General features: G+C 40.5%; 1 protein-coding gene across 2 annotated transcripts in view; it reads left to right on the top strand.

Annotated features, from left to right (window-relative positions):
- The window catches only part of LOC143857122 (propionyl-CoA carboxylase), a 30494-nt gene that overhangs the window by 15271 nt on the left and 1943 nt on the right, over positions 1–13280 (top strand). For both annotated transcript variants that reach the window (XM_077367405.1, XM_077367406.1), the window contains 2 exons: positions 2420–2459; positions 3111–3705. In XM_077367405.1, the coding sequence (XP_077223520.1) occupies positions 2420–2459; positions 3111–3683 (613 nt within the window). In that variant the 3' untranslated portion in view covers positions 3684–3705. The remainder of the gene's footprint in view (positions 1–2419; positions 2460–3110; positions 3706–13280) is intronic.

Here is a 13280-nt window from a genome sequence, read left to right as displayed (position 1 = left end):
CCATCCAACGATGGGGACACCATCGTTTGGAGACAAATTTGACGGCATGATCATTGTCGCCTGAAGATAACCAACCAACGATGGGGAAACCATCGTCTGGAGACAAGGTCGACGGCATGAACATCGTTTCCTGAAGATAACCAACCAATGATGGGGAAACCATCGTTTGGTGACTAGGTCGACGGGGAAACCGTCGCCTGAAGAGAAGACCGACCAACGACGGTGGAAAGCATGTCGCCCGGTGCATATGAGGCCGAACTACACACGTGTAGAAACGCAAAGAAATAGGATGCTGAAGGACGACTCACAATGCGAAGAAGAAACCAAACAATTGAAGAATGGTGAAATACATCAACTAGAGAAGAAAACACTACAGACGAGGAAGAACAATCACCAACCAACCACAATAAGAAGGACGAAGAACATTAAGGAATCACCGACAACAGTCCCCCTCGGGTGAGACTACATGAGCCTGGAGACGACATCACAAGAAAAGATAACAAAGAAGAAAACACTAGGCAACACTCCATCCATGGAACTACATGGGGTCCTCAACGCTCCCCCTCAAATTGAGGCCAAAGGCCTACAACTTGCAACGAAAATAAGACAATCAAGGCCCAACACCTCTCTTAGACATTCCACGAAACACTTGGTATGCACCTTAGAGATCAAGGCAAACGCCCTGTGAAACACAACGAATATAGAGAAGGATAACAGAGAGTAGGATGGAGTGGATGGGGGGATGAGACTCAATACTCAATAAAGAAGGAAAGAAAGGATTTAGACCATAAAGAAAGGGAGTTAGAAGAAGGAACTAAAATGGAGAAAAGAAAAAGGATTGATGGATTGAATACAAGAAAGAAACAAGAAAAGAAGACAAAGAATGGATCTAGGACCAAAAAAGAACAAGGAAGAAGAAAGAGAGCTATGGAATGAGAAAAGAAAGAAAAGAGTGTACAAGAAGGGATCTTTTTCTTGGTTTTCTTCTTTTTTTTCCCCATTTGGGAAAGTGGATGGATTTACATATGGTATTTACAAGAAAAGATTTGGGGTTTAGGGACTCAAAAGAAAGGGTTTAGGGTTTGGATGGATATATTTGGCCATTTGGGGTTTCGGATGGAGATTTAGGATTTTGGGGATGCCGAAAAGGGATTTGGTAAGAAGATGTCTACCTCAAAGGTGAATTCAATAAAGAAAGAAAGTGAAGAATAAGGGATTTGGGGTTGAGAAATAGGATTTGGGGATGGGAAAAGGGATTTTGGATGGAGATTTGTATGGAAAAGGGTTTGGATAGGGTTGTGGATTGACTACTTCTAGCGGTGGTGGTTCTGGAATAATGATTTGGATTAGGATTTGGGGATTTTGAGTTAGGGTTAAGGTGGTGGGATTTGGGGTTTGGAGGAGGAGTTATTTGGGAATACAACAAAAATGGGTTGACAGGAAGGTGGGTTATAGTCGTATGTGGGATGAGGGCATGTGGGGATACGTGCAAGGCTGGGGTTGTCGGGATGTGGGAAGGGGCCAAGGGGTCACGCGGCACAGAGGGGAGGGGAATATGGGTTACAACACTGATGTGGGACGGTGTGGTGCGAGAATGGAAGGTGGGGCGAGAAAGGGTGCGAGAATGGAAGGTGGGGCCAGAGGGTATGGAAGAAAGGAGGGATTGTAGGGATGGCGTTGCCGTGAGAGAGTGGGATACAGAGAGATTGAGAAAGTTGTGTGTGTGTGTGTGTGTGTGTGTGAGAGAGAGAGAGAGAGAGAGAGAGAGAGAGAGAGAGAGAGAGAGAGAGAGAGAGAACTCTTTTTCTTCTTTCCTTTCCTGTTTTCTTTCTTTGTTTTTGTGGATCAGATAGCCTAGGGCTTAGATACCATGTTAGATTTAAGAATAGGGTTAGAGAGAGGAAGAAGAGGATTCGAGAAGATGGTGAGTCTCCACTAAGGAGCTCTCCCATGGATATGATGTATATATAGGCCCATGTAGGGCAACATGAGTGCAAAGACTATAATACCCTCACTACTGCAAGTAATACCTAAACTACCCTTACATACTCTTCAACAATTATCATATATTTTATGTCTGTCTTAGGGTTTCAATGTGTCAGGTTTCCACTTGTTGTGTCGTGTTTGAGAGTGACACATGTTTCTGGCCCTATGATAAATAGTTGTTTCTAAATTGATACATGCACATACGCAGACTGAATTATATGATTTGATCATCGATTTCAGTTTATGGACGCCTTTAAATCTGGGCAGTATCCCATACTAGAAAACCACATGCATACAATCATTTATCTGTTTTTAATCAAAATGTAATTTCATTTTCTCACTTGATTTCTCTTTCGGGTGGTAGAAATGTGGTACGGACAATTTTTTCCTGTTCATTGACCTTTTTTTTTCTTTTTCTTTTTCTGAAATGCAGTACAGGGAACAAAAAGGAGATAATTCTTCAGACAAAACTGGTAATGATTATTTTCCATAATAATGTGAACTTGCATTTTGCAAAGTGTAAAGATGCTTAGTCATTTTCTGAATGATTTGGATAGAGAAAATAGGTGGGCTAAACCCACATAGGTTTGGCCTAAGCATAATGTTAAATTCACTGATCCACCTTGTCATTTGTGGGCCTAGCCTACCCATTCAACTCAAACAAATATAGATCCTTGGCTATCAGTTTTACTATTTCTTAGTTGTTCTCCATATCTTGATGGTTTTAACTGAATCTTCATTGACTCAAAAGAGTTATCAAGTTGTTGAAAAAAGTCATCCAAGCCGAACCCAGATGTTCGCAGACTTATTATTTCTATGTAGCTTTTGAGTTTTTATCCATTGTTTGAATTAGATCATCAGTTAGTATAATGGTTGACCACTGGCTGAGTTTTGGGTCAGATCATTTTTTGTTGTTGTGCCTACTCAAGTAAAAATCTTGTTCTCCAATAATATTTAGGACTTGACCGAGCTTTTCTGCATTTTAGAAAATCGGCTCATCTGCTTGATTGGTGGAGGTCTTGTTCAGTTCAAGTTGACTCTGCAAGCTTTTCAAGTTCTTGATTGATTTAGTCCATGGCAGTAGCAACATCCAATATAATAAAAGGTTTGTTTTTTCCATTCAGGTTGGACGTGATTGCATTTTCTGGCTAATGGAAGCCAAAAGAACCGAAAATACCAAGTCATGTTTCCAAAAGATGGATTTTGTGGACACAAAGATACCACATATTGCACACATATTGTCCGTCCCACCGGCCACATTAGAAAGTGGGTGTAACACTTGCGTGGAGTTCTCGTTGCCGGCTCCAGCTCCATCTGGCCAGAAAATTCCTCTTTATCAGGTAGCCCATAGCAGGGCTGGAGATAAAGGAAATGACTTGAATTTCTCCATCATCCCTCATTACCCTCGAGATATTGAGAGGCTGAAGGCGGTTATAACACCCGAATGGGTGAAGGGAGTAGTTTCAGTGCTTGTAGATGCATCCTCATTGCCCGATCCCTATGCCACTGAGGAAAGAAACAATTGGGTTGACGAACACGTAAGAGTGGAGATTTATGAAGCCAAGGGAATCCATTCTTTGAATGTTGTGGTACGAAACATTCTCGATGGAGGAGTCAACTGTTCTCGAAGGATTGACCGTCATGGAAAGAGTGTGTCGGACCTCATCTTGTGCCAGCAAGTCATGTTGTCTCCATGATACAAAATTTCCAAGTACAGAGGTATTATGAGTGCTTTAATTTTCTATATCAATGTCATCAACTATAGTTGCAAGAATCTCATACTTAATGCGCCTCTATTTCTTCAGAAGCACGCAACTCAATACGCGATCGGGTGGTGATATAATTTCACATGTAACAAACTTTTAGAATGGGTATTTAACACTTGATCATCCCATGTATATTGTATAGAAGGGTTTTCAATTCAGGAATTAAACTGCTCTAATACCAATTTTGATGCAGCAACACGAAAAAGAAGTCACAACCATGAATCTTAAATTCAATACCACAAAAGAAGCCAAGCACATAGCTTAAATAGGACAAGCTAGGGAGCAGGATATGATGTTGTTTCAAATAGAAAGCAACACAGAAAAAATATTTAAAATCTCTGTAACCTGTAATTAATCAAGATCTCCCTCGAAAAGCTTTTTACATCATATAAATCTACGCTTTTCACCTCCCAAGGACTTTCCTAACTAGGCACAAGCACTGTTGACATATTCTATATGCTTTCTGAAACACTTCTAAAACAGTCTAGTAACAAGCTAGAATCCTTCAAGAACAAAAGTAGGAACTCATCGGGGGAAGGAAACAAAAAACACTAACCTAAATCTCCTATAAGAATATAAATTTATATCCCTAATGCATCATCCTCATTCAACCTTTCTATTTTATCTTAAAACCTCCTTAATTCCAAAGTCAGTCCTCAGTAGGAGGTTGTTGTTCGCCTCTTTCATCGGTGGGCTGATGGACCAACACAACATTATAGAGTTTGGCAGAGAAATAGCCGTTATAGGAGCTTTATGGGCCAAACGGACGAGCTTACGGTCGACTGTCGAACTAGCCTTTGGAAACGGACCATTGTAGGAAATGCACTATATGGTCCACGGTCCACTGTGCATTGTCCATGTTTGACTGTGGAAGGTCATGGTTTACCGTGGATCCAGTTTTCACACAGTTTCTATCAGACTTCATTTTCTCTTTTTTGTTTTTTTGAATGGTTTCATTTTCTCTTTTCTTAAACTCATGTTTAATGCCTTTTATGTTTGTTCTTAATTTGATTAACATTCCTAAGTGCCATTTACTTATAAAATCATTGAGGGATTAGTTTACAAACTATGTAAAACTTCCCTTCTTCTATTCTTCAATAAGTCTTCAATCTTCAATCTTGATTCTTCAATGCTTGATCAATATATCTTCAATCTCTTTCTTCATGCTCCATGGATCGTCGATCTTCACTTAGATACTTCAATCTTTGGCTTCATGCCCCCAAGCTCCATGTCTTGATCCCCTGCTTCAAGCTACTCTAATTTAACCTTAGAAGAGTATTCTTAAAAAGTGTTCAAGCATTAGTATAGCAAATAATATAAATTTTTTTATTTTGTTTGTTGCCATCAAAACATGACTTAAGAGAGTGGCTAAGGTTGAATCCTTGGGCTAACAAGTTCTGGTGTTATGTTATAGGGTTAGGCTTAGGGTTTTGTGTTATGGTATAACAAGCTGATTTCTCTATTTTTCTGATGGCTCCAAACCGTGATGAGGGATTGTTGCCATATTTATATTCTATTACGATTCCTTATTCTTTGATTAATACTTAAGCACTTATGTCCTTTATAGTTTTTCCTTTAATTTTTAACATCCAAATATAAACATGACCAAATAATTTGATAGAATGAAAATGGAAACAGATAGGAGTTGGATGTATTGGTCAAGGGCAACAATAGAATATTAAATGGAATTAAAGCATTCATTTATTTTGCATTTCCTCATGTAAGGAGAGATGAAGAAATGACCTGTCCATGTAGGAAATGCGTATCATTGATGTAGAGAAAGCCTTAAATTATATACGAGCATTTAATAGTTTCTGGATTCATGCCAAATTACACCTGCTGGGTTCCCCATGGCCGTGGAGAAATAACAGCCCTCACGTCTTCCACACAAGTTTCTGAAAATTATTAGCATGTTGAACGAGACCTGAGGACGACGATATGCATGGAATGTTACATGCTGTTTTTCAAAGAAGGAGTCCAGATGGTAGGTCAGATGAACATGAAGACCTAGATCATCTGATATATATTGATTCTGAGAAGTTTTATAAGTATTTCAAGGATGCCAAATAGGAGTGTTACCCGGGATGTCCGAACGGTCTTTCAAAGCTATCGTTCGTTACAGACCTTTTTAACTTGAAGTGTCTTGGTAAATGGACCGAACATTCGTTTAATTTGCTGCTTAATTTTTTGATGAGATATTTTCCAACCAGAGTTCAATTATCCAAAGACCCAAAATAGTGGAGTTGTTGTAAGTGTTGCAACTGAGCTTTTTTTTACTAGCAATAATAGACATTCGATAATTGAAGAAGTCGATTACTGTTGTATAGTTCATGAAATCCTCGAATTAGATTACTATAGTACCTTTAAAGTGGTATTGTTTAAATGTGAATGGTTCGACGTCAATACCTATGGGACTGGGATTAAGTGGGATGAATATGGATACGCACTTGTGAATACCAACAAAACGTAAAAAATAGAAGAACCTTATGGGTTGGATTCACAGGCGGACGAGTATTTAATATAGACGAAAAAGTAGTAGAGCTACTAATAGAGGCTGGTTGCTAGTTATCAGAAATACAGCTGGGGAGTGTTATGATTCAATGCCGGGCAATGCAAATGTTAATTGTGATGAATTGTATTTCCCTATCGCTTAGAACAGCTTCCAGCAAGAAGAAACTTTCATGGAATTAGATAATGATGATGTCAAATGGGTTAGGACAAGTGTTAATGTAGTTGAAGTAGAAGAGCATGAACTGTACGGTGATAATGACTGGATATTTAACGATGTATAGTTCAATTGATTTTTATATGTGAAATTGTTTTCAAATCCTTTTTATCTATATTACAAATGGATTATTAAATTTTGTATGAGCACATATAGGATGGATTCCGGAAGTTTAGGTAGGAGCCGTTGTACACTTGTCTGTGGGTGACCAGCCTGCGCAGTCTTGCCTTCTGACCATCTTTAGGGACTTTCCATTTATGTAGTTTCTTTTATTTATCTAGGACTTTATATTTCATTATATTGTTATTATGGAGCCTAGATGTGGGGGTTGTCCACATCACTTAGGGCCCATCACCACCTCACCACTACCCCTTACTTTGCCTTGACCATGAGTTCCATTGACCTTTAGACTACGTGTATGGTGTCAAATCTTGTCCATTTGTCTTGTTTTTGGTGCCATTAGAAAGATTTTTTGATTACCTATCACGAGCCCAAGATCATGCAATTTGAATGTGATTTGAGGAAGTTAAGAACTATTTACGAGGGGGGAGTGTCACCCCCGATATATCTTAAATCGACCCTCTATGTGTCTTTCGCTCTCTAACCCGGAGGAGAGAGAAAGACACATAGGGGGTCGGTTTAAGATATTTGGGGGTTGATTTATCATTGCCCTTTACGAGGGTAGCATATGTTTATGACCAGATTTTATTTCAGAATTGTTATGCTTTTAAGTATGGGGATAATAAAGTCTTTTGTTTTAACTTAAGACTTAAGTTATAACATATCCTATTGGTTTATTTAGGAGGGCCCCACATTCTCACTTAGAACTTATTTAAAAGCGCCTAAGGGGGAAAAATCTGAATTTACCATTGGGGGGGGGGGGGATTTGAAGTTTTAGAGAAATTGTGAGCAGCCCTCAAGGTTTTAAATTTTGACCAAAATCCGAAATCCAAAATTTCAGGTTTCGGTCGAGAACGAAACCGGAATCGGGTATTCCTGAAACGGTCTGAAATTTCAGCCGAAACTTGAGGGATTTCACGCAAAAAGAAGATTTTTTTCGTTAAATAATACTTTCCCGAAATTTCGAAATTTTGGGGATTTCGTCCGAAATTTTCTATGGACTAAAATATTGTTTTATTTTTTATTTTTGGATTTCGCCCGAAAATTTCGGTTTCAGTGAGGGCCGAAATCATTCCCAAAACCGAAATTTAATACTTTGGCAGCCCTTGGACGCCCAGGTTAGGGCTCATCTCTTCTCCTTCCCCTTCTTTCTTCTCTTTCTCTTCTCCTTTCTTTCTTCTTCTTCCTCCTATCTCTCCTTCCCCATCTCTCCCTCGACCCCTCTTGTCTCTTACTACCTCTTTGCCTCGCCTTCTCTCCTCTTCTCTCCCTAACTATTTTAACCTTTTCCTTTCAGATTCCCTCTCTTTTCTTTCCCCTCATTTTTTTTTATTTCTTTCCCTTCATTTTTATATTTCTTTTCCTAAATCAGTCCCTTTGACTGATTTGTTGCATCAGCGTGCATCAATCGCCTACCATCTCCTTTTCTATCCCTTCTTCTCACATATTTTCTCTTCTCTAACCCTTATTTTGCTGTCTTCTTCCTTCTATCTTGCTGTCCCAGTTCTAGGACTATATGGTAATCATGTAGGGGCTGTTCATCACAACATCCACCCTCCCTTTTCCTAGGCCTTCCTTGTCCCCAACTGTCCTAACATCGTGCCTTGCTGTTCGGGGTTGCGCACAAGCATATTTCCAATATATTTCCCCACCTTGGCTCAATCTATTGGTGATTGTTGCTGCTTCCTTGGGTTGTTTGGGTGTCCGTGCTTCTCCACCATACATCTTAGGGCTCCTACGGTCGGGATCAAAGGGCGACACACGTTCTTATCGGTGAGATCTAACCGTTGTTATTTCCAGCCCTTCTTGTTCTTGTTTGCCTCTCCATTACTCTCATAGCCACACCCCTCTCGCACTTATTTTATCTATGAGATTGCTTGAGCCTTAAAGGTAGTTAGTTGGGCCCTAGTTCCCTTATTTCTCCATTACTCTCATAGCCACACCCCTCTTGCACTTACCATTACTCTCATAGACCTTTGGTGAAATCTTCACAATGGCTAAGCTAGGGAAAACCCCCTAACACACATTGACTAAATACTTAAACACTCATATGGAATTGACACTGGTCTTGTTATTTTAATATTGAGGATCGATACATTCAGCAATTAAAGTTCTCCATAATCTCCTTCGAACCTCTGGATTTGCACTAACTTCTCCGAGTCAGCTGGTATTCCTTCGCTTGGTATGGGTAGCAATAATGAAGAACTTTACACTACACATCCAGACATCCAGCTGCCAACTTGAAAATGCACAAGATCAACGACCACCAGGTAATATGCACATTTAATATTAATTTTATTTATATTAATCATTTATATTGTTATACTAGAGGGCAAGCCTTGGCGCGGCGATAAGGTTTTTCTCCATTGTGACCTGGTGGTCACGGGGTCAAGTCACGGAAATAGCTTCTCTGCAAAGCAAGGGTAAGGCTGTGTACAGATAGCCCTCCCCAGACCCCGCAATGGCGGGAGCCTCAAGCACTGGGCCGTCCATTTATATTGTTATACTAATATTTTAGTATTATCATTTGTGACGGTTTTATTTCGTTGCCATTTATTTTTTAAAAAATAATAAAAAGTATAGCGACAGTTAACATCCGTCGTAAATATTAATATTCGTGACGGATTAGTAAATCGTCACCATAGTAGATATAAATTGAGACGGTCCTTAGCTGACTCAATAAATTATATATTTGTGCCGGATACGTATTTGTCGCCATTGTTTAAATGAAATTGCGATGGCCATATTCATTTCATCAACTACTATTATTAGCGACGGCTTCTTTGTGGCGATTGATATGTACCGCTGCTACTAAATCTTACATTATTTTGTAAGAAACTGTTCGAAGGGTATTTTGATCACTCTCAACATTGTAACCCTAATATATTTAAATCATATTATGTGAGAGGAGAGAGCTATTGACTCTCTCCCTTTCCCAACTTTCTTCTCTCTCTCTCTCTCTCTCTCTCTCTCTCTCTCTCTCTTGGTTTTCTCCTTCATTGAACTGTGCAAAAACAAATATTAACTTTCTATGATGGTTAATATCGTCGCACCACTGTCCAACGGCTCTTCTGGCCTCCGTGTTTCTGATGTTCGACACTTCTCGGGTGCCCCGTTTTTCTTGGATTAATGCCGTAGGCTTCTTTGCCGCTCACATTGATGCTTTAAGTCTCCATGTTATTTTTTTGTTATTTGTTTAGCCCCGAAAAATTGGATGTAGGGCTGGTTTGATTCGTTTATTACTTTCGAATGATATTTTATCAAAGTTTGTATGATTTGGAGGCTCGACATCACCTTTCTTCTTATTGGAATTAGTTTTATCAAGTGATTGGTGCTCCCCTTCTTGTTATTGGTTGCCCGTGGTTGTGATAATCTATCGTTAGTATGCTATGGCTACCTCTTCTTCCACTATGGAAATTCAGAAGAAACAGATGACATCCATTAAGTTGAATGGATCGAACTATCCTTCACTGCGAATGGCAGTTGGAGCCTTTCTCCATGCTCGAGGTAAGGTTGAATATATTGAAAGACAGTGAGGATAATTCGTATGAGAAGTGGAGACTGGAGGATGTGGTGATCAAGACTCTATTAAGGAACAATATGGAACTGAAGGTTGGTGGTCCAATGATGTATTTGAAATGGGTAGAAACCTTGTATTCAGGAGTGAACAAATTGGAATCTGTGATATGTACTCAGAACTCTTGAATTTGACGCGTGGGAACGAGTCAGTTTCAGAATTCTACTCCCAGTTTGTGACCTTATGCGAGCAGCTTGCCATTTACCTCTAACACTATTGTTTTGGCCAAGCGTTAGAAGGATTTGCACGTAGTGTAGTTTTTGGATGCTTTGGGCCCCGAATCTCCATCTATACATTAGGAGATCGTAGGTCTAGGGTCTCTTTCCTTTTTGCTTCTAGGTCATGGCTTATTGATTCAGGAGCATCCAACCATATGGCCGGTAAATCCGATATACTATCTTCTTTTCAATCATCTTCTTTATGGAGTCATAGTGTTACGTTAGCTGAAGGGACCACTTCTCCTATCTCAGGATTAGGTGTAGCTTCCCCTCACTCAAGCCTTTCATTTTCATCTGTTCTTTGTGTTCCTAAGTTTGCCATTAATTTAAAAAGAGAAAAAGCGATGGAGTTGTTTTCATAAAGAAATCCTAGTAAGGATCTGGGTGGAGGAGGGGAAGATGACTATCAGGGATGTCTTGAGGAGTCATCAGAACATCCCCCCGGGAGGACCTCATTCATCAGATTTCCTCTGCACTTGTCGTGCAAACCTTGAGCGGCTTTCAGAACCTTACCTGTCATGCTTAGATGGAGGTTTTTCCTCCATGGAAGTCTTTAATTCCCTCGGGATTTTTAATCTTTGCTGCAGAAGACTGTTATTCTCTTTTGGGCAAGGAGCTGGTGTGGACAGAACTCCTTGGTCTCATTGGCCCGCACCGCGTTCACACGCCGACTCTCTAGGGAGTTTGGAAGAGTGGGATACTAGGGGGAGAAGGTTGGATTTTGGAGCAAGGAAAGCTCCTGGCCAAAGAGCAGTGGAAGTCAATCGAAGACCAGTATCGAATGGGAGTGATTGGATGTGCACAAAATGCAGCTATAGAAATTTTGGTTTGCGCACCTCGTGCATGAAGTGTTCTGCACCATGACATAAAGAAAACTTTACGTTAGACTGGCGACCTAAAAAGCTTCGAGTTGCAGATTGTAGTGATAATGACCAATGCTTGGAGGTTCCAGGCTCTGTGGTGGGAGATAGAAAGAAAAACCTTAAGAGTTGTCTTATTGGAACTTTAAAATCTGGCTCCTGGCTTCTGGAAGACGTTTGGGCATTGGCTAAACATTTCTGGGGCCTTCCAGAGTTGGATAAGCCTTTCGCCATTAGTACTGTGGACATTTTATTCCGCTTTGATTCCGAATCTCAGGCCACATCCATCCTTCGTCGTGGAGGTGAGGCTTTTGGAAGGTATCTTTCTTCCCTCCGGCCCTGGTTCCCTGCCTACAACACGGGTACCAGGCCTGTTCGGCTGAGGTTTTATGATATCCCTCTTCATGCGTGGTCTGGTACCACGGTAGAGATCCTGGGGTCACATTTGGGCCAGGTCCTCGAAACCCAACTTTTTGGGAATCATTCTCACTGTCTAGCATTTGCCTCCGCCTTGGTTATATCCTCTTTGTGGAAATAAATTCCCCAGTTTATTAATTTAAAGGTGGACTCTAATATATTTTTGGTGGGAGTTAAGGTGGTCACTGAGGACAGTTTAAATTCTCTGGCATTGTCGGTGGAGGGAGAGGTTAGTAATAAAGACAATTTGCCACTTTTTGAGGGATCTGTCCAAATTCCTGATGATATAGGATCACCAGCGGCAGTTTTTCCATCGGAAAAGGTGGCAGAGGCCACTGGAGGTGGGTCTGTCCCGGTGGTCGTCCCCAATTCAAATTTTGAATTCCTCACCTACCCACCTGTCCCCCCTGAGGCTGTCACATTTTCGTCAGAAAGTAGGGAGGCTAGGGTTACAGGCTTTGTGGGTCCTTCATCTGCAAGGAAATCACCGTCGGTGTCTCCACGTGGTAACAAAGGGAAAGCGGGTAGAAAAGAGGCTGTTGACTCATTTGGCATAAAATCAGGAAAAGATTTGAAGACTTTGAAATTAAAAAATAGATTTCTTATGGTTGGGAAACGCGATGATGTGAAAGGCTCTCGACTCGAAAAAAGCAAACTCAGGAAAGGTCTTGGGAAGGAGGATGCTTGTTTCTTGGCGACACGTGGAGGGTTATCTGCTCTCAATCGAAAGATCAAGAGACTGTACAGAAAAAATGAAATCAGGAAAAAGAAGGTGGCCTCGATAGTCTTCAATATTTTCGATCCCTTCAAAGTTCGCCTCTTCCAAGTATGTCTAGCAGTGACCACTCTGAAACCCCAAGTAACATAGTTATTGGGGAAATTACCCTGGTTAAAGAAGATTTAGAGCTTCTGAAAAATCTCAAGTATAATAAAAAGTTGGCTAGGAAGGAATCGCCTACTTCTGCTGAGGTTTTGCTCTCCCCTTTGAAGAAACAATGGATTGAAGAAAAGGCAGCAGGCGTTCGAAATTCGGGGACCTCTCCCCCTCAGTTTACCTTGAATAGTGAGGAGGAACTTCATACCCCCTTCGCAACCTGCCCATCTTTAATAAGTTACTTGATAAGGAGAGGCAAACTCAAAGGCGCCTATGGGAGGAGGAAAAGCAATCGGCTATTTCTTGTCTGGAAATTAGGCATCAATCTCTGGAATCAGATAAGAATTGTGTGCAAGGGATCCCTGTAGCAGAAGATACTCAGCGAATAAAACAGCTTAAATATGATAGTGATAAAGGTAAAGGCCTTTCATTATCTCCAGCCGTTGACGTTCCTGGACATCCCGGAATGGAGAGGTTTAACAATTTCCTAGAAATGAGAGATGTTCTTGGGTTCTCGTATCAGGAGAATCTTGATAAGACTAGGGAGATGTTCTTCGGATCAAAATTCAGAATCGTTGAAGATAGAATAGATAGAGAAAAGGTGGAGAATCAACCAAAATTGTGAAGGAATTAGAAGAGAAGGAGAGAACAGGGAAGGATTAGAGGAAAAGGAGAAGGAATAGTGTAGAGAGGATTGGAAAATATGAAATTGAGAGGAGTTAGTAGAAAATAACGAA

Source organism: Tasmannia lanceolata, unplaced genomic scaffold, assembly GCF_043159265.1.
Source record: "Tasmannia lanceolata isolate RefF3 unplaced genomic scaffold, GAP_Taslan_0.1 ptg000024l, whole genome shotgun sequence".
Lineage (NCBI taxonomy): Eukaryota > Viridiplantae > Streptophyta > Magnoliopsida > Canellales > Winteraceae > Tasmannia > Tasmannia lanceolata.
This window is presented reverse-complemented; position numbering and strand designations above follow the sequence as displayed.